General features: G+C 40.9%; 1 protein-coding gene and 1 pseudogene across 1 annotated transcript in view; one reads left to right on the forward strand and one right to left on the reverse strand.

Annotated features, from left to right (window-relative positions):
- LOC140235313 (rab3 GTPase-activating protein non-catalytic subunit-like) overlaps positions 1-20,703 on the reverse strand; it is a 35,213-nt gene that overhangs the window by 10,799 nt on the left and 3,711 nt on the right. Inside the window, exons 5-24 of the mRNA XM_072315341.1 lie at positions 20,560-20,683; positions 19,007-19,208; positions 17,896-17,997; positions 16,908-17,056; positions 16,107-16,186; positions 13,024-13,122; positions 12,322-12,461; positions 10,852-11,065; positions 10,137-10,366; positions 9,326-9,390; positions 8,375-8,689; positions 7,469-7,799; positions 7,121-7,211; positions 7,059-7,065; positions 6,284-6,571; positions 3,981-4,151; positions 2,922-3,042; positions 2,415-2,615; positions 1,662-1,768; positions 328-394 (exon numbers count right to left, since the gene is read on the reverse strand). Of these exons, the coding sequence (XP_072171442.1) occupies positions 328-394; positions 1,662-1,768; positions 2,415-2,615; positions 2,922-3,042; positions 3,981-4,151; positions 6,284-6,571; positions 7,059-7,065; positions 7,121-7,211; positions 7,469-7,799; positions 8,375-8,689; positions 9,326-9,390; positions 10,137-10,366; positions 10,852-11,065; positions 12,322-12,461; positions 13,024-13,122; positions 16,107-16,186; positions 16,908-17,056; positions 17,896-17,997; positions 19,007-19,208; positions 20,560-20,683 (3,104 nt within the window). The remainder of the gene's footprint in view (positions 1-327; positions 395-1,661; positions 1,769-2,414; positions 2,616-2,921; positions 3,043-3,980; positions 4,152-6,283; positions 6,572-7,058; positions 7,066-7,120; positions 7,212-7,468; positions 7,800-8,374; positions 8,690-9,325; positions 9,391-10,136; positions 10,367-10,851; positions 11,066-12,321; positions 12,462-13,023; positions 13,123-16,106; positions 16,187-16,907; positions 17,057-17,895; positions 17,998-19,006; positions 19,209-20,559; positions 20,684-20,703) is intronic.
- LOC140230268 (uncharacterized) lies at positions 14,182-15,502 on the forward strand (annotated as a pseudogene).

Raw genomic sequence — 20,703 nt, forward strand, 5'->3', positions numbered from 1 at the left:
CATTATGAGCAAAGACAAAAAGGTACAAACATACACTAGCAAAGTTTCTCTTGTATTTCTCCTATCAAAATAGAGGATACACCACTGATTATCATGAATTGCAACTGACTGACAAATTGCCCTACTTTGATGTAAATAAGTTGCCATAAAAACTCAACGCAAGAATTTCTTCAATTGAATGATTACTATATACTTAGAACTTTTTACTTTATAGTCATTGTGGACAAGTCTTTGTTTGTTTTTTTACTTTTGAGGAAAAGTCCCTATCACATGATGCAGTAGTAGTTTACAAGGGACACTAAAAGAGGAAAATGATTCAACACTCACCATGTTGCAGGACAGGATTCCGTATTGATCGTAAATGATGAAGTCCACAGGAGAGATAGCCAGTAGCCTGAGACAAAACAGAATTTTACCCACATTTTTATTAACTTCGAACACATCAAGTTAAACTGAATTTACTTGCACTGAACAACTTTGTTCTCGCATGACTACTAAGGAAGCATTGAATGCATGTAAGCAAGCAACCACGACACAGATGATTTCAAATCCCCTGCAAAGGACCAGCCAGTGAGGATAAAGTGCCTTGCCTAGGGGCACACCCACTGCAGGCATGGGATTTGAACCTGGGACTTTGTGATTGATAGCCTGCGGTCTTATCCACTGAACCATGACTCCTCCTCATCCCGCAAAATAACATAGAAATATAAAGATCAAAATATTCATGATTTGTCTTCCCCCTGCATGTTTGATTGGGATGTGTTTTTCTAACTGGATCACCATCTACCAAACATACCCCAACAGCATGAAAAAGGTGGTACTTAATACCAATACATCACACTTCCCCCTTCACATTCACCTTCAAACATACTGGCAGCAGATGGATCTTTCTTCCCTGCTGCAGTAAGTTGACCCTAACACATTCTTACCCTGTTTCAGAGCATCACATGGCATCATCTGGCAACTAGTGGTAATACAATGTTGTATCTGTACACAGCTTTTGTTTTCCCTCATTGCGTCAAGACTTTCACAGCACATTTAACAAGGCGCTACAAGTGCTATTTCTGTTGTCGACTCTTATTTCTCCGAGTAAGTACAGTGTGCTCTGATTAAAAAGTCAGTCTCCAGGCAAAGCAAGTCATTATATGTATCTTGCCCAACATGAGATTGTGGTTGTCCCCTTGTAAGCTGGCACCATGAGCTTGTAGCATTCTGTTTCTCAGTACAAAAATACAATAAATATTGGAGAAAATTCACAGCCCTCGATAGAAACCGACATCTAAATTAGTATCCCTTTCCACAGTTAAAAGTAAATGTCAATGAAAAATCACAGATATCAAATGACTGTCAATGTTGAATTTTTCTGCAGTTTGGTCATCCTGTTAAAAAAAAAAGAAAAAAAAAAAGAGAGATCAAGATTTTCACAACATAGAATAACAATAACATAAACATGAACTGAAGTGCCAGCACTTCAAATTCGAAATGTTCAACATCATTTCAGTTAACAAACCTTTCTCCAGTACAAGATAAGACTTTGAAAAAAAAAAAATAAAGGTAAAAACATTGGGGTGCCCCATTGATCTCCTAGCCCAAATTCATAGTGTCTCTCTTGATTTGAGGCTGATATCTACCCTGGTACACTGGTCTGCCCACTCTCTCACCTCGGGGTTCTTGTTCCACTGCACCACATACTCCCACGTACAGTGAGCCTGTAAGACATCATGCTCTAGGCTGTGCACAAATCTTGAGCACAGCGTCTGCATTGTGTCTTGACGAAAAAGAGAAAATACATCATGTTAACTTTTTTCCATGCGTGGAGAGGGGTTAGAGGGACGACACATTTCATGTACATCCACAAGACAATATTTTCTCCTTAATATCTCATTCACATGAGTTTAAAAAAGAAAATACAACAATGTTTGGGTAATCTTATCTTTGTTTGTCTTTTACCTTATCTCTTCTACACAAGACATGCCGACAAGTAGATTTCGCATCTCTTTCACGACATTACCCTGGAATGATTTTAAAAATTTGCGACCGACTAAAGACTGAAAACTGAAACACTATCATGTCAAATCTAAAACTAGTGGAAGACACTTTGTCACAAACTATCAAATATTCCACAACTGTTGGAACCCCATCGAAGACTGTGACAGATGACAGGTGATGATGAGAATATATATGAAAACCTGGATTTAACATTCTCTCCATTTTGTTTGCTCACCCCTTTGCTTTAATCCCCCTCCTCACTTGCTTGGTTTCTCATTTTGCCTCTGAAGAAGATTCTGCCAGGATCAAAAGCTCAGGCCCCTTTTTACTCTATTTGACATTCTACTAACTCCTCACTTCAGCCAAACTGACAACCCCTGAAAAGATTTGATCCATCAGTCCCATGCATCATGCCTCAATCTTACCTTGCAGCCTGTCCAACGCCGTGGGCTCGACCACCTCCTCTGCCTGTGGCTGGGGGATCGGAGACGGTGTCCGCGGCTCCTCTACCCGGCTGGATTCTCTGCTGAGGATCAGGATGCGGCTGCTGGCTGAACACTGGGAGAGGAAACTGGGCGGGACCCTGAAGTGGGCTACCCACCGCGCTACAATCTCAGCGAACACACCTAGACATAAAAGGCACCGTGAATACGTGTGTCAGCATTTTATCTGACATGGTTTCTGCTGAGGCAACTGAAGAAATTTTCTCATTTTTTAACACAGAACAATTGGGGGGGGTGATATTAATGTGAAATCACAGATTTGCCAATTTGCATTTGATCAATCACAAATACAAATAATCATACCTTTCTCAGTATTTATTTGAACTTGATCAAGCTGTCACTGTCCTATTCTCCTCAAGTTTTCTATTCACATGAAACTGATTTTCATGGTGGATTCCCCCTTTAAACATAGGATGTGTGTTGTCTCACCTCTACCTCCCTCCATGATGGCCTTTACCGATATGTTTGGCATCGCAATCTCTGTGGGGGGCAGTGAGCCGTCGACGCTCCATCCCCTGGAGAAGTTGCTCTGCAGTTTGGCAATGGTGTCCTGCACACACACACACAAAAAAAAAAAAAAAAACATGAACACTGCACTCATTAAAGCTCACTTCAGTTGGTCCAACATTAACAACTAATTGCATGAGAACATCCATGCTTCCAGTATTTGATGACAGCATTCGTCTATACTTTCCTCAGCAGGAAATGGCAAATTGAAATTTTTAGTTTCCTTTAAAGGGGAAGGCTAGTAACTGATCAGTGGGAATCAGTGGAAATGCTGGGAGGTGATTGTTCCAATCCTTATGGGATTCATTCAAGAGTTCATTGTATATCTATTGTTGTGTGAAAATGATTTGCTTCAGAACGGTCTCATATTCAAGTAATGTGCAGTTTAATGCTTCCAGGTTAGCGTCCCTGGTCAGTGACGGAGCATTAATCTGCACATTACTTGAATATGAGACCGTTCTGAAGCAAATCATTTTCACACAACACTAGATATACAATGAACTCTTGAATGAATCCCATAAGGATTGGAACAATCATCTCTCAGCATTTCCACTGATTCCCACTGATCAGTTACTAGCTTTCCCCTTTAATGAAAAAAATACACATTGTGGATGCCTCTCGATATATGTGACCCTCTACTGTATTTATCCCCTCCGCCCTCTCAAATGCAACCTGGGGCATGACATGATATTACACCTCTGCAACAACATTAGCATCTCGGTAGCAGTGTTTCAATGCTGGCTTATCATCCTACACAGAAAGCATTATTCTCTACTTATAAACCTCTCTACAGGCTCCTGCTGTTACATTAGTTGGTGGTGTTGATGCTGTTGATGTTGCTAATATGGATGTTACTCTCATTGATAGATAGTAGTAGTGTTGTTGTTGTCATCGTCACCGCCGACATCATTGATGACAACTCGGTTACTATGCTCATTAAAAAAAAAAAAAAAAAAAAATCAGTTGCAACATCTGACACACCTTGCTAAGTTTGGTCTGGGTCAGTCTCTTCAGCACCATCAGGTCTCGGAGCTGTTCAATCAGGATGTCCCACATGCTGACATCCACCCAATCACGGCTCAGATCTGAGCTGGGTGTGGTCACCGGGCTGGCATCCTCACTCTCATCGACCTCCATTTGTGCTGTAGAGTCCTATGTGAAATAGATGACATCGAAAAAGAACAGAGAAAAGGTAATGCATTTTTGTCATCTGGGTACGGCACAACACAAATGTCAACGATCTATGAGCAGAATTTGAAGCTTGTGGATTTTCAATCCAATGAAAGTATTTCCTCACGTATTAACTAAATCTCTGTCACTGAAGCTATATCTAAACTCAGCCTAGCTGCCAACTGCTTTCAGAGGCCTCACAAAATATGGCATGAGGTATCCTGCATGTAATTATCTGCCTGTATAATGCAGGCAGTAAGACTAGTGTTTAATCAAAGTATTGAGGCCACCACTCCTATAAGCCATAGCTGCTGTGTCTCAGTATTGCAATGACTAGGAGAGAACTTACAGCTGTCAGTCTTGCAGAAGTTTGCTTATGAGCAAATTAATACTTGCTTAGAGGCCACGGAAAATAAATCCAAAGTAAAACCACCACCACCACCACCCCCCCCCCCCAAAAAAAAAAAAAAAAAAAACAGAAACAACTAGAAATGTCGCTTTGGCGACTGGTATGCCTCCGCCATAATGCATGATTTTCCCAATAGGTCTAGATAGTACATGTGGACACTGTGTGATTACATTTTCACAAAATTGGCAAAATATTGGAATGACAAGTTTGTCACAAATGTGTTGAATGTTCACCTTCCTTGATGTAGGTTTAATTGGATGAATAGGAGAGCATGTATCTAGGGATTTAAGGACTTTAACTTGACTTTGACCCATTCATACATTTAGGCATTGAGTAATTTTCAAGGTACAGGTGTGGAGAAAAAGTGCAATTTCTGAATTGAATAGTAAATTGTTACCATTTTCATCTGGCCCTTGACCCTAAAATTCATAAGATAATTACTTTCAGGTAGAACATGCATAATATGTACTAAGTTTCAAGGTAACTTTAGCCACTTCCGAGATATGGAGGAAAAAGTTAGTTCAGCACTTTCACTTGATCTTTGACCTTTTGACCTTTGAGGCAAAAAGAGAAAAAAAAACTTTCCAGAGAATTTCTATTAGGTTACACACGCATACACCAAGTGTAAAAAAATAACCCTGCTGGCATTGCATAAATATGAGGGTAATAGTAACATTTTGAAGTCTTGCACTTGACCTTTGACCCCTGACCTTTGACCCCATGAACCCTACATTCTCTAGATAATCACTTCCAGTCAGTACATGTATATACTATGTTCCATGAAGATACCTTGAACAATTTTCCAAGGTACGGAGAAAAAAAAAGAAGTTTTAATATTTTTACTTGACCTTTTGACCTTTGACCTTTGACCTCATGACCCAAACTGTCACCAGAGAATCTTAATTGGGTAATACATGTATACACTAAGTTTCAAGAAAATCTCTTCAGGCATTCAATAGATATGGTGGAAATAGTGAAATTTTATGTATTTGACCCTGACCTTTTGACCTTTGACCTTTGACCTCATGACCCAAACTTTCACCAGAGAATCTTAATTGGGTAAAACATGTATACACTAAGTTTCAAGAAAATATCTTCGGGCATTCAAAAGGTATGGTGGAAATAGTGAAATTTTATGTATTTGACCTTGACCTTTTGACCTTTGACCTTGAGCATGTGCACCCAAAAGTTGATAGGCACAACTTCACCCCCTAATACACATACATGCCAAGTTTCATTAGGATACCTCAACAGGTTTCGATAGTTACCTTGTCCACAAAATTCATTACGGACGGACGGACAACCCGAAAACATAATGCCTCCGGCACCACTTCGTGGCGGAGGCATAAAAACAGGCTGGCAAGAGCTTAGCTCAAGACTCTTTTAGAGAAATCCTTTTATTTACTCATTGTTAATATAGCTGTTCATTAAATATGTTTCTGTATAAAGACTTTTTTTGAAGAAGCAAGCTACTTGCAGTGTGCCATTTTCTATGATTTCTGGTCTCCTCTGCAGAAAGTGGCCAAGCTCTACTATTCCTCACTGAATATCAAATCTCTGCATCACTCGTGGAAGCCAGAAAGGCCCTAAATTGCACACACTATATTCCTTTATTACTGAAGATCATGAAAAAAAGTTAAAGCCCTACACAATGCTTTCAAATCGCTTCCAGGAACACTACTCCAGATCCAAGAAATTATTTTACCTGACTCTCCGCTGCCGTTTTCCCCTTCTTTCCCTCCGCATTCCCGACCATTGTCCTGACGACAACAGCAGCCATCTCAGCCCCGCCCACATGCTGTGTGTCGTACAGCAGTCCGTGTATGCTCTCCACCTCGGCTGGGGCCATCATACCCACACCCCCAGGGTGGGCGGGGAAAGGGGAGGTGGGTGTGGCAGTCTCCGATAGCAGGTGACAGAGGTTGGCGGTGGCTACTTGCGCATTCTTCAGGAACTCTGCCTCGTTGTGGAGCCAGACTTGTAGAAGAAGCATCTGTGTGAGAACAGATCAGCATGATGCACTTCATTCAAACCACGCTACGTTCACATGTTGAGCACCTATGGTCTGCAAAGTCAATTCTAAGTCTAGTGATACATGTTTCTATGATGCCAATTGTGATATTATATTTCACAAGCTCTTCCTTTGCTTGTACAAATGCAGTTTGTGTTATTTCTTTAATATTCAAAAACAACAAACAACAACAACAACAACAACAAATCTCTTGGTCTATCAAAGAGTATTACCATCGACTCTACTGTACAGGATCACATGATTGACTAGAGACAAGGAATATAAGTTAAAATGACCTGACAAAAAGAAGTCCTGAAGGATAAATCAAATGAGCAAGGGTCAGATTTCCTCTGAATTATGTATGCATGCAGGTCTGTTTAAATGCACCTCTCTTGAGGAAAGGGTTTCTGATTTTTCCACATATATACATTTTAGTTAATATTCAAATCCTTTTCTCTTACAGTAATACCACAGTACTGGCGAGCATGACCATGTTTGGGGAAAACATAAAACAACTCACTTACCCTCAACTCATGTGCTTCCACCTCTGCATCTCGAAGTATCTTGCAGATTGTGGCGGCGGGACTGCTGTCTATCAAACAGGGTCTGAAAAGGTACATTCCTGCAACAAACGGGGATGAGGCAAGGATAGAGAAAGACACATGATGCCAATCTCTTTCAGTCGATATCTTAGTCCTAAATTCAAAAACATGGTTTGACTTGAGCTTGCCAAAGCCAAGTGCTTTTCACACATTCATATTATTTGTTAACTTTAAACTCGCTTGGTCTATACCTTACTAAAGAAGCATAAGGAAAAAGGCAAAACTTTCAATAATCTACAATTGGATGGCATATTTCCGATGAGAATGTTTGGCCTACCTAAGGCAAGTTTCTTCTCTTCTGCAAGGTTATCCTTGAAAGTGACCTTCATCTTCACTTCTTCCGTTGGTGCCATCTCGTCTCCTCCTTCCTCCTCCTCCTCCTCCTCCCCTCGTCTCTTCCTTTCCTCTCCAGCCCCCTCATCTGACGGTCTCCGTACGACCGTCTTGAAGCAGCTGAGGAAGGTGGCGGGGTCCATGCTGTAGTCCACAGTGAAGCGAACCCTGGCTTCCGACGAGGAGGACGATGACGATGACGACAGGTAGGAGCTGACTTCCTTCAGCAGAGCCTCGAGAGCTGTGGGGTCCTGCTTCAATGCTGAGGCAAGGGCCTGCCAGAGATAGCAAAAGCAGCCACAGATATGGCATGTACTTACAGTAACAGCAAATGTGACATCCAAACAGAAAAACACAACAAATGAAGGACAGAAATGTTCACTCCAAAATACACCAGTCTTTGCATACTCCTACATACAACATTTTTTTCCTCATTTTCTAGTGACAAGGCTACAGTACAACGTCAAAGAATTCAAAGAAGTAGGACATGAGAAGTGGAAGAAAAGTGAAGAACACAATTTTCAATCCAGATTACATCAATACAACATTTGTATAATCTATAAATCTATTACATTAATGCTCCTATTGAATGTTTTTGGTATCATCATGACCAGTGTCACTATCACATAACAATCATTATTTCATTCCATTGGCATTTATACAATTTTTTACAATGCAAACAGCATTTTTTTCATGATTTCAGCCTTTAAAAAAGGGTAAATCTTGTAAAGCAACCAATATGCTACCATACATTTCTCACAGGATTATTCAAACATATGAAAAGATCGAGTTAACTAAAAAGCTTGAAACGCAGGTGGTGCTACTGACAGATGCTCTGAACTACACCCACCTCGAGGGATGACTCACTGCTCGCCGTCTCTTGCTCCAGCCCCTCCCCAGCTGTCTCCTTTGCCCCGCCATCCCCGGGATCTGCCTCGCCGCTCTCCTCCCCTCCTTTGCTGTCACCTCCTCTCCTCTGGAGCCCCTGGATCCTGGTGTAGGTCTCCACCAGCGTGACCTGGCAGCCGCAGTACTGGAGCAGCTTGCGGCTCTCGTAGTCCATGCTGCTGGGCTCCTGGCCCGACAGCTGGACGATGAGGACTCGGACGATGTGGAGAAGCTCCTCGGGTGACATGCCCTTGGCCGACAGGGCTTTGTCAAGGGCCTTGGAAGAAAATGGTACACTCATCCATCAATCCAAAGCAAAGATTATTCATATTTCTTTTCCTTTTTTGTACTTGTACTTTTATTTCTGTTTCTGATATGAACAGGGCCCACTGAGAGAAAAGTGCTGAGATCACTGAAGTGACTACCCTGTATAAATAAGACTATATATAATGGTAAGAATAAGAATAATAAAATGATATTGCAATAGTAATGATGAAGTGTGACAATTAGCCATACATATGCCTAGTGACAGTGGTCTCCTTGTAATCCTACAAAGTAACTTTTGTTAAGAGGTACTCTAAAAATCAGAGGGCCTTAGAAAAAAGGCTCTGTCATTAGCCACAATCCAAACCAGCACCTAGTGGGCTTTGAGAGCCAATTGGCACAGGAAACCTCCTAGCGCTGTACACACTGTATAAAGTCCCTGGCACAAAAAAATGTCAACCCCTGCCATCAGCTCAAACACTATTCCCCAATTGAAAACTTTCGAAGCAATAACTGTGCTTTTATTCAGAGTGATGCCCATGTGTGAAAGATGTTTGAACTCATTTTGTTTAATTTCTACATCACGTGTGATCTTTCAAGATGAGATCTAGACTGCCTCATTAACCAGCAGTTAGTGGCCTACACATACCTGTTGCTTGTACGCCGTCAACTTGAGATCTTGCAGTATTTTGCTAATCGGTTCCACAATGGGTTCTGCGTGGACAAGAGATAAAGATGCCAATGTCAACTTCCTGCCAAATCTATGTTCATCATAAGGACAAATTTCATGTTGGCTGTTTCTCATCAAAGTTCTTTTTCCATCTAATGAAGGCATACATCACAACAATCAGCTACTCAAATATTCATTGTCAAAGCTACAAACTCGGACTGGACACATGGAAAAACTAATATTCAATCTTTTCAGCCATAATTTCTTCACAAATTACTCTCCTATCACATTATTTCTTTAGTATGTTTGATGATGCAGATTGAGTGAGAAAACAAATATTTCTGATCATCACTTTTACCTAAATGAGAAACAAGTCCATCTTGTCACTGCAGTAGCTAATGCTCTTTAATCAACTATCTCATCAAAAGTTTTTAGAAGCCAAATGTGACGCATGTAAACATACCAGTTCTCCACACGTAATACTATAAGATAGCCAAGAGGGAGTGGAAGATAAACAGATAGAGAGACAGACAAACAGATACACAGACGGCAAGCACATTGCTGCTAAGACAAAAGCAAATGGAAAATAATGATATTGAAGACATACATGTATATTGGATGAGCAGAGAAAGGTGGATAATAGTAGAAATTAACAATGTAGAGAAAGTGATAGAAACCTTCAAAAAAAATATGAAGACTATGTTACATATTGACAAAGATTTCATATGCATCGCTCACATCAAGCGAAGCAGTGTGTTGACTGAGTGACACGCGAGAATTGACCCCTGACCTTTCAGTGACCTCCTGTGGTGCAGCAGGCTGGACAGCTTCTTGATGAGGTGCAGGTCGTGCGCCCTTTTGCTGTTCTTGTCGCTCAGGGCCAGGTGGAACGGCACATTGATGGTTCTCACGAGGCCGCTGGGTTCCAGCAGGCAGCACTGCAACATGTGGGGGCGTGTGCGCGAGTCTTGAAACGAGAGGCTGTTGAGACCCATGACCCCATGGCCTGGATACAGCAGCCTACGGAGTGAGGGGGAACCAATACACAATCATAATCATTACAACATCACATACAAATGCTTTCTTTTTATGCCAAGAATACAGTTTCATCTAGCCAAACAATGGCCCGAATTCATGAAGGTGGTACAATTTTTGTCCATGGTTTAAACCATGGACAAAGACCACAGTAAAACTGGGGCACCAAGTGTCGACGAAATGACTGATTTCGCAATGAAATAGGCCATGTGACACTTGGTGCCCCATACAAAACTACAGTCTTTGTCCATGGTTTAAGCCATGGACAAAGATTGTACTACTTTTGTGAATTCGGGCCAATGCGTTTGTGTATTTGACTTGCAATATTGTTGGATGTTTGCATTGATTTTGCTTCTTTCTTTCTTTTGGAACAATGATGTTCTGTTAATTTCTAAGTTACGGTTTGTTTGAAATTTAATCCTGTAGAGGAATATTTTTCTGAGATGACATAAGCTCTGTCCCTGCCTCACCTGCAAGACTTGGGCACATTGAAGGCCGCCACCCTGGGGCCTTGCTGGGTGTTCCACACTTCTATAATCCCCCTGCGGGGTGCGTAGATGACCAGGAAGAGGGCCACCCGGGGTCCGTGTGAGCTCCCTGTACTGGCCCGCGCTCTCTTCCCCCCATGGTCCCGGTGGATGTCCTCCACCACCTGTATCCAGCCACACTGGGCGTCACGATAACCTGGCAACGTGAAGGAACGTATCACTGTACTGAGAACAAAGCCTAAAGAGCATAGCTTCATGGAAACTACTAGAAGTAAAACATAGGGGAACATAGAACATGCTAGCATCACAAGCATGATGACCTTTAGAAAAAACCTTTAGATAAAGCAACTCAAACAAGGCTTGCAATGAAAGCGAGAGACAGTATTAAGGGGAGGGAAGAAGACAAGGGGTATGAGTTTTCTTCAATTTGTCTCCCTCTTTAAAAACAAGAGACCTGCGGGTATAGCGCTCACCTGAGTATCGCAAGTTCACCTTCACGCAGTCACTAATCTAAATTATTCACAGCTCTACTAAAATTTGACCAAGCATTCTCAAGTAGAAGATGAAAATGTACAATAAGGGCCCACATTTTTTAAGATTCCTTAATTTGGGGGGATTGGGGCCCGCTGGGCTCCTCTGGGTGGGGCATGGAGCCCATTTGATAAATTGAGATCCTGACCCCCTAGGGATGCTACCTGCCAAGTTTGACGAAAATCCATCATGAGGTTGTCAGGAAGATGAAAATGTACAGGCCCCCATTTGGACCTTCCCAACCCCCTGCCCTGGGTCCCAAGGGGGGCATCCCTGATTCTGCCATGAACAAACTTGAAACTACAGTCATCAATGTACTAACTCATAGTATTAACTTAGCTCTATCACTTCTGGTTCTAGAGAAGAAGATTTTTACAGATTCCTTAATTTTGGGGGGTTTGGGCCCCCTTGGGGGCCCCCTGGGTGGGGCACGGTGCCCATTTTAAGAAATTGAGTTCCTAACCCCCTAGGGATGCTACCTGCCAAGTTTGATGAAAATTGGTCTTGGGGTTTTCAAGAAGAAGATGAAAATGTAAAAAGTTTATGCACGACGCACGAAGCACGACGCACGACGCACGACGCACGACGCACGAAGGGCGATCGCAATAGCTCACTTGAGCCTTTGGCTCAAGTGAGCTAATAAAAGTTGTAAGATTAGCAGTTGCCATCTCATACCCCAAGGCTTGCAATATTTAGCAGCTCATAATGGAAATAGGATTACACATTGGGGAAAGTTGACGGTAAAATCATCACATTCACACTGCAGCATATTTTGTGCACATAGTCTCAGCTCCACACAGTGTCACAGTATGTGCAGTTCATACTGATTTTGTTTCACTCCTTTTGATTAAAAGATAACTTTCTCTTCTGGACATATTCTTAAGTATTTTACAAAGGCAAAATATCTGCTGCTCTCTTTACCTTTCCACATCCTGACTGCCACTCCCCTGATGACATCAACCAGCGACACTCTGCCGAAGCTATCAGTGCTCACCGCTAACCTGAGACCAGGAGCCAGAACTATACTGTCTCCATGGCGACGGACATCAGGCAGACCAAACCTGCATCAGGAAGGAAAATTTCTCCTTTCAAAACAAAGTCTACTCTAACAACAGCTCAGTGATATTCACCTTTCCAGAATCCGCAACACACAAGTCCACAAAAATCCTCATACATCAATTTCAATATCCTTAAAACATATGAATTAACTTATTACTAAGATGCCAACATACAGCAGTTTATTACTTTCACAGAAAATTTTCGCTGTAAACTTACGAGAGAGCTCAAAATATGCAGTGCCTTTCTTCATCCTTCAAATTTTTAAAAACGTATGTTTACCATTCATCAACACCACTGGAACCTTGCACTGACAAGAAAGAATACAGTACTCAAATTACTAGATCCACTTTGACACTTTGATTACAGTACGACAATACCATTTTTACCCAACTGTAAATGTCGCATCTGCACAAAGCATGTTAAAAAGAGCAATTCATATTACACAGAGTCTAGTAACATTCTGATGCTCAAAAATACTTTAAGCAAGAACTTGAAGCAGAACTGGCCTCACTGTAAGAGATCCTCATGTTTGGTGTAAAGTAAATTTGACTCTGATCAGCTGACCTGATGGGGAGAGACATCGCTGGCTCTACCCGAGGCTTCTGCTTGGAACCCGTCTGTGTGTCGGCATTCTGCTTGCTGCCACCAAAACCAAACCATCCACTGTGAAGGAAAGATGTCATCAAAACAATGTTCATGGGATACAGCCTCTCTTGAAAACTATCAATATTCTGGCCAAAAAAAAAAAAATAAATAAATAAATAAATAAATAAATTTCACAATGAGCAAACAAAATCTGGCTCAGGAATAATACTTGCCACATTCCAGCTAAATATAACCATGCCCACATTAGCAGAAACAAGACAAAATAGACCTCGTTTTGTTTTGTTCTTTAATAGTTCTTTAGTGTAACGATGGCTTCAAATAATCTTCAGGCAAAGAATATTCGGTATGCATCAGGCTAATGTCATATTTTGAACACAAAATGAACATTGGAGGATAATTAATGCATTAAACATCATTGAGGCTGAATAGAAGTGCCCCCTAAAGGCATCTATGAGATGCGCTGCTAGCATCTGAAACTTGGCATGAGGACCAAAATGGTGATGTCCTAGAGAAAATGTTCCACTTAAGTTGGCGGCTCATTGATGGTAGAACCAATCACCCATGAATGGCCTGTAATCATTTCATGTGGGAAGATAATTTTCCTCCTAATATTCCTGAGTTTTAACAATGAAACACACTATCCACGGCATTCAGAATATCAAATGCTAACCAGCAAATATTACAATATACAGCTGCACATGTCCATAATCACAAATTGATAGTAACATCACAGTGTACTACAGTACACCCATGTATATGTACTCTCAGGTTTGATGGAATCCCATATTCACACAGCAAAAATGATCAAAAGGAATGTACAAATAGCTGTAGTTCCTTGAGCACACAAACAAACAAGGAAAACGAAGAAAGCATGCCAGAGCAAAACCACACAAAGACAACTTTGATAGTATGAAAGTTTGGCAGTCGTGTCTCAATGAAGCACTATTATAGAACGGTTCCAGAAATCCCTGCAATCTGATTGGTTGAGAGCTGTGCGTTAATTTTTACTAGACCGACGTTCGATATCAAATAATTATTACGATCACTAATGATAGCCACTGTAAACAAGCTATCGCTCACTTTTAGGTTACCGCGCAGCTCAGTTCACCAAGCAAGATGGCTGCAGCAGCCCTGGTTAATTTTGAACTCTTGACTGACGGCGAAATAACTGCTTTACTTGATGACTTGGATGCTGCAAGTACTAAAAAATCAATCAAATTTGGATATTCTAGATTGGAGAGTTTTGCTAGGATTAAACATGTGGATTTAACTGACATTTCTGCTCGTGATTTGGACACTCTGCAGACTTCATTTTATGCATCGGTACGTAAAGAGGATGGTTCACTGTATATTAAAAAGTCCATGCAATACATTCGGTATGGTATTCAACGTCATTTTCTTGACAATTGCAATATTGACATCTGTAACAAAACTCAATTTCCTGAGTGTTCGTATGTTTAAGGCAGTTTTAGTTAAACTGAAGCGAGAGGGACTAGGCAGTACTAAACACAAGGACCCAATTTCTCCAGCTGACTTTGAAAAGATACAATCATCAGAGTAAACGGATTGCACCAAACCACAAGGACTACAGAACAAGGTATTCATAGATATTTTAACCTTCTTTTGTAACCGAGGAAAGGAGAATGTTTGTGATTTAAAAGCATCTGACTTTACTGTGTGTACTGATGAGGATGGAATTCGATATGTGATGAAACGTGATCAGCTCACTAAAAATCGCAGGGAGAGTGACGATGAAGTTGGAAGTGGAGGGATCATGTTTGAAATCCCTGGAAATGACAGACATCCTGTCAAATCATTTCAGTTCTATGTTTCAAAACTAAATCCATCTTGCCAATGGTTTTGGCAGAAGCCTAAACCAACTGCACCACTGAGTGATAATGACCCATGGTACTGTAACATTCCAGTAGGGATAAACACTCTGGCCAACAAAATGAAAGTGACCTCAACTGCGGCCAAGTGCAGTAAGGTTTACACGAACCACTGCCTCTGGGCAACGTGTGTTACAACACTCAACAATACTGGATTTCCATCAAGAGACATAATGTCTGTCAGTGGACATCAAAATGAGAGTTCGCTCAAGATCTAGTCTAAAACTAGCAATGAAAGAAAGAAGGAGATGTCTAGTAAGATCGCAAGCAAGATTCACTTGGGTAAGGCGAGCTCTTGTCCATCTACATCTACAACAGCGCAAGTGGATAATGCAGTTGATGTTGATGTTCGGAACCAGCAAGTGGCTCTTCAGACTGCACCAACATCACCATCTCGCAGTCAAGCACCATTAACAGCAGTGCAACAATCTGTACAGCCTGCTCAATGCCAACTCTCCGTTTCACTGTCATCAGAGAGCAACACTATGTGTACTACCAGTCATACCTTCAATTTCAACAACTGCGTAGTACACATCCATAACAACTAGTCATGTTGCTATGGACTTGTAAATGCGTTACTCCTGTTCACAATTCATTGTTATTTATTAGAAAGTTTATCGCATCAACTGTTTGATGTGTCTATGTACATAAACATGTACATGCATTCTTGAACTTGGGAGTTGGACTCAAACTTCCATACTTACAACACTAGTACAATGCAAGCAAGATTAGAAGGCCTTCATTTCAGAAATGGTAAGTTTTAGTATTTCATTTTATAAAAATTGAAATAAAATGACAGAATATGTGTTAAATCATGCGTTCAGTAATTACCGATGCATGGCTAGCCATGCATCCAGTCTTTTGCCATGCGTCGGTAATTACCGGACGCATGGTTGAAAAAATTGATTTTTGGCCAAAATTTGTCCACCGTTCTATAAAACAGATGATGCACATGTCTTTTCGTGTGTCGGTAGGACTAGTGCGCATGCGGTGACTATGGAAACTAGTCCAAACCCACTCGGCTGCGCCTCGTGGGTCAAACAGTTCCATAGTTACCTTATGCATACAATTCCTACCGACACACTCAGACCTGTGCATCATTTGTATACTGGTATCCCATAGTTAGAACTCTTCATAAGACATTCAACTGACCTTGCTGCTGAGAATATTGCCGACTTCAGCTTGCTGGCTACAGCCATGGCCACGTCAGAGAAGAGAGGTTGGGCACTTCCCTGATTACAGACATCAGCAAATGAATGTGAGAAGTTATAACTCAATGCAAGGAGATTCTAGAGAGCTCTTAGGGAGATATTTGTGTGTTGCATGCATCTCAATTGCCAAAGATGATTCTCAAATGGGGTGAGGGTGTATATCCTTGTCAGGACATCCAATGTTTCATGCAGCCATGTGTGTAATTAGGAACACTTGGCAGCTCTGATATTACCCAAAATGTAATGTTATGTCTATGTCCACTTGACTTTCACTTTGATACGAAATTAAAACACGATTACCTGACTTCATGATATTTTGCAAAGACATCAGTCATGCAAGCTGAACTATTATATTCCAAATCACATTCAAGTAGATATTCTACACAAATATGTCCTGCATCTGTATAAGAAAATCACAGTTTTCATTAAGAAATTAAACATTTCTGGAGTCATTAGTATCTAATGAACTGTCAAAAATGCCAAACAAGTAAAAGAAAACAAAACAGCACTATATTTACATTACTACTGAATTACTCACAAATGACTAAATGTTGCTAAGCACCTGTACATCAAAACAACTAAATTGCATAGGGCAGCATATCAGCACATTTACAAGTTGCTCATTATGTTGTGGGAAAACACAAAAGATGACAAGATCTCTGATCCTAGGAGAGTCTTTCACTTTTTGGCTACCCCACAGACAAAGACACTTTTGATAGTCTCAGGTCGGTTCAGATCTCACCTCCAGGGCGTAGAAGAATCCCAGGAATGGTCCTGCCCCAGCGGTGACGTACTTGTGACAGACAGGGGGCGTGGTCCTGACCGAGGCATTGTAGCCACCCAGGGCGGATGCCGCATGGAGCTGGTCAAACGAGCAGCTGGACACCACACCTACAGGATAAAACCACATAAATTTACCTTTAAGGTTTGGGGTTTTTTTTAACCCTTGTAATAATCACTACAGAGGTAGCCTCTATCAAGTACTGTATACATCATATATTTTGTAGTATTTTTTGTTTTGTTTTATTCTGTTTTGTTTTTACAAATTTCATGGGTGCACAGATATTCACAATCTTTATTTTTCAATAAGTGCCACATTACTGCCTCCCAAAACACACATGCAGTGCAACTTGTTTGCGGGAAATCACTAACATTCCTTCTCTAAAAGGACAACCCCATTTTCTTATTCTATCGCTGTGGTCTGCAATCATGAAATTAACCACTAGCAAAGACTGTCTTATAGGTCCCAAGTCATTGTATAGGAGGCAGACACAGTGTACCTAGATAAAGGCTTCTTTCATACTCTCTGCTAACATGTTTGAGATTGACTCATTTCCTTCAGCAGACACTCTGTATTCATGTAATGCACTGGGCAAAATAATCTGCTCTTCAGATTGAGAAACTTCATGCAAATGTCAACACAATACAAAGTTAATTTTTTTTCTCTCTTGTACTGGGTTAAAAAAAAAAAAAAAAATGTCATCATAAGTAGATTTCAAGATGTTAGGTCCAAATCATTAAAATTTCCCATTGCACTAATTAAATACACACTATCAGTATTTCAGTGGCAACTGACATTCATATATTTACCACCTTGGAATATCTTCTTTGGCGAGATCATTTCTCGTTGTATTACTAACTTGCACAGCAATGGAGCCAAAACCAAAAACAAAGAGTTGTGAAGCTTCACTCTGATTTTGCCAACCACAGACAGGCTGAGGGAAATTTACCTGTGCTGACGTGATCTACAATAGCATCTTGCTGCTGCAGGCCCCACTTTTTGTAGGCAAGGGGTGGCGGCTGGATGTTGTCCTGGCTACCACTGGCTGCAGCTGTCAGGGAAAGAGTACATGATACAACAGGATGCAAGTTTCAGACACATCATATTGGACTCACACAGGACTTAGACAGTGGTAAAAAGCATCTAGACAAGAGGAATGGTTTCATACAAATTATTTGGGAAGGTCACTACATGAAACAAACATGTCCACAACCTTGATAGTGACTTACAACTAACATCCTGCAGCTCTAGAATTGACTGTATAAGACATCCTTTCATTGAAGCAAGAAATCTATATAAAGTTACTTTGATGAAGATACATCTATCTCCTGAATCAAACTCAGTTATATAGCTCTGCATGAATGTATAGGTATGACATACAGAGAAATCAAACTAACATTACTCCACTAGTCCACATCTACTTTAACAGGATTGATGATGGCAACAACACTATGTTAATGCCATGGTAATGCCATGGTATTCGTGGTAACTGAACATGAAGTACTTAATCTAATATTATTACTATCTATTCATTTATTTGCTTTCTTCATTATCAAGAACACAAGAAAGCAACATAGAAATGGAAATTACAAGGTATACAAAAACTATGCACAATATAATTCTTAAACACAGCACAACAGTCAATGCCTACAGACAACCCCATCAATCTTAATTGCTCTCTTACAGCAAGTAGTTATGTGTTGCCCCAGCTACCATTCTTGAGGCATGTAACACAGTTGATTATTACCCAATTCATACAAATTCACAGCATACTGTATATGCTGTTATTTTCGCGAATGAGGAGCTCACGGACATTTTCGCGAGATGTTGTTTTCGCGAATTGACACGGAGGCCTACATAAGCGCATTATACTACCTTAGCATATGGTGACATTTTCGCGTGTTGTTAAATTCGTGGTCCAACTGTGATTCACGAAATTCGCAAAAATTAAACCCTCGCAAAAATAACAGCTCATACAGTAGTAGCACCAAGGACCCATTGTTTGCCAGGGCAGGTGAATGACCGAAGATTTATTGGTGTTTGACAGCCAGTGTAGGTACCTTTGGCGAGTTGGTTCCTGCAGGCACGTAGGCTCTGGAAGAGGCTGAAACCGTCCACCGTCACCAGGGCTGTCGGGTAGAGGATGGTGAGCTCCTCCTGTTGCTCGGCAACCCCGGCATGGCGCGGCATCTCGTACGTCCTCCCCTTCAGCCTCAGTACAGGGTCCTCGTGCAGCAACTGAGACAGGAGCAAGGATCCAGTCTGGGCCCATCGGTAGAGCAGAAGAGATATAAAGTGTCCATAAAAACCAAGATTAACAAAGCTGAAGAACCAGCAAGTTCCTGAACCAACACAAATTAAGAATATTGCATTTATGACTAACGTACCAACCTTCCTGCATCATATTCTCACAAACCTTGACAGATAAATGCCCAATCAGACATGCTACTATGTAATTCTTGAATAGTTTTGAATGAGGTTGACATCATGAGTGCAACAGGGAGAAAAACAAAGGATTTCCATCAAATATTTACCAGAAACAGTAGTCTCAAGTTCACTGTCATAACTGTGTCATCAAATTCTGTTGATTTACTCCACATTATGCAGAGATATGGGCAAATGGCTTTACAACCATCTGACACATTGTTTCTTTATGAGAGAAAAATAAAGACAGTTGGGGGAAATTCATGCTAAACTGCTATTGCAGCCTGATGATACCTTTTTCATCAAAATATCCTCATGAAAACAACCATTTAAGCACATACAAAGGTGCACATCAATAGGCAGAGTTTCAAGTTGAAACTTAATCTGTCTGCGTTGGGCAGCCAAACAAAAGAGGCACTACTAAGATTCCAAGCACAAAAGCACTTGTACAGGATCAGAGTTTGGCCTAATGAGGGATCAAGCTCTGATAATGGTGGCCGAAATATATAGGAAAAGAATGCCCTCATTCCTTTCACTGCAGCAGCAAGATAATCCTCCCTGTTGCTATGAAAGCTCCTGACAAGAATGGGGCCACAATAAGCCTATTACAATAAGCCTATAACTGTTTTCATGTGCGTGGTCTCCTTCAAACATGACTACTGGGGGAAGGGGTGGGGCACTAGCCTCTGTACCTCAAGGTGTTCTTATGCCAAACTATATCAGTTGTTCCATTATGATTTATCTAATTCTGATGGGGGAAAAAATACTTAAGAGTTTCAAATCAATCCCTAAATAGAGAGATACAGAATCACAGATACAATACCAATAGTGTACAAAATTCAAAACTACACTAGCATCTGCCCTGCTTCAAATTAAAAAAAAAAAAAATGATGAAACAGACACACAAACTGATTGACTGATATTTAATGTAATAAGATAAACATACACTGAAATGCACGCACACAAATGCAACAAGATACATTTATAGCTGTAATGATATAGGGAAACAAACCACAAAAATTTGCAACACGGAATAAGAATTCCAATTCTTAATGTACATTATGTAAAAGTATCATAATGGGCAGTTACAAAAAGGATGAAAATGATCATACACCCGGACAGGACCCAGCAAAATACCACACACTGATTATCCACTGCAGATTCATCACTGAACACTGATCTGACTTACCTCTGTGTACATCCTGACATAGCCAGAAGTGAAACCCACTACGACGCAGGTCCAGTCTGGGGCCCCTTGGGATGAACGCTTCTGTGATGCCAAAGGAACGCACATGACGCTGGTGATGCACTCACTGGATGGAATACAGCATAA

This window comes from Diadema setosum, chromosome 1 (assembly GCF_964275005.1).
Source record: "Diadema setosum chromosome 1, eeDiaSeto1, whole genome shotgun sequence".
In the NCBI taxonomy this organism is placed as follows: domain Eukaryota; kingdom Metazoa; phylum Echinodermata; class Echinoidea; order Diadematoida; family Diadematidae; genus Diadema; species Diadema setosum.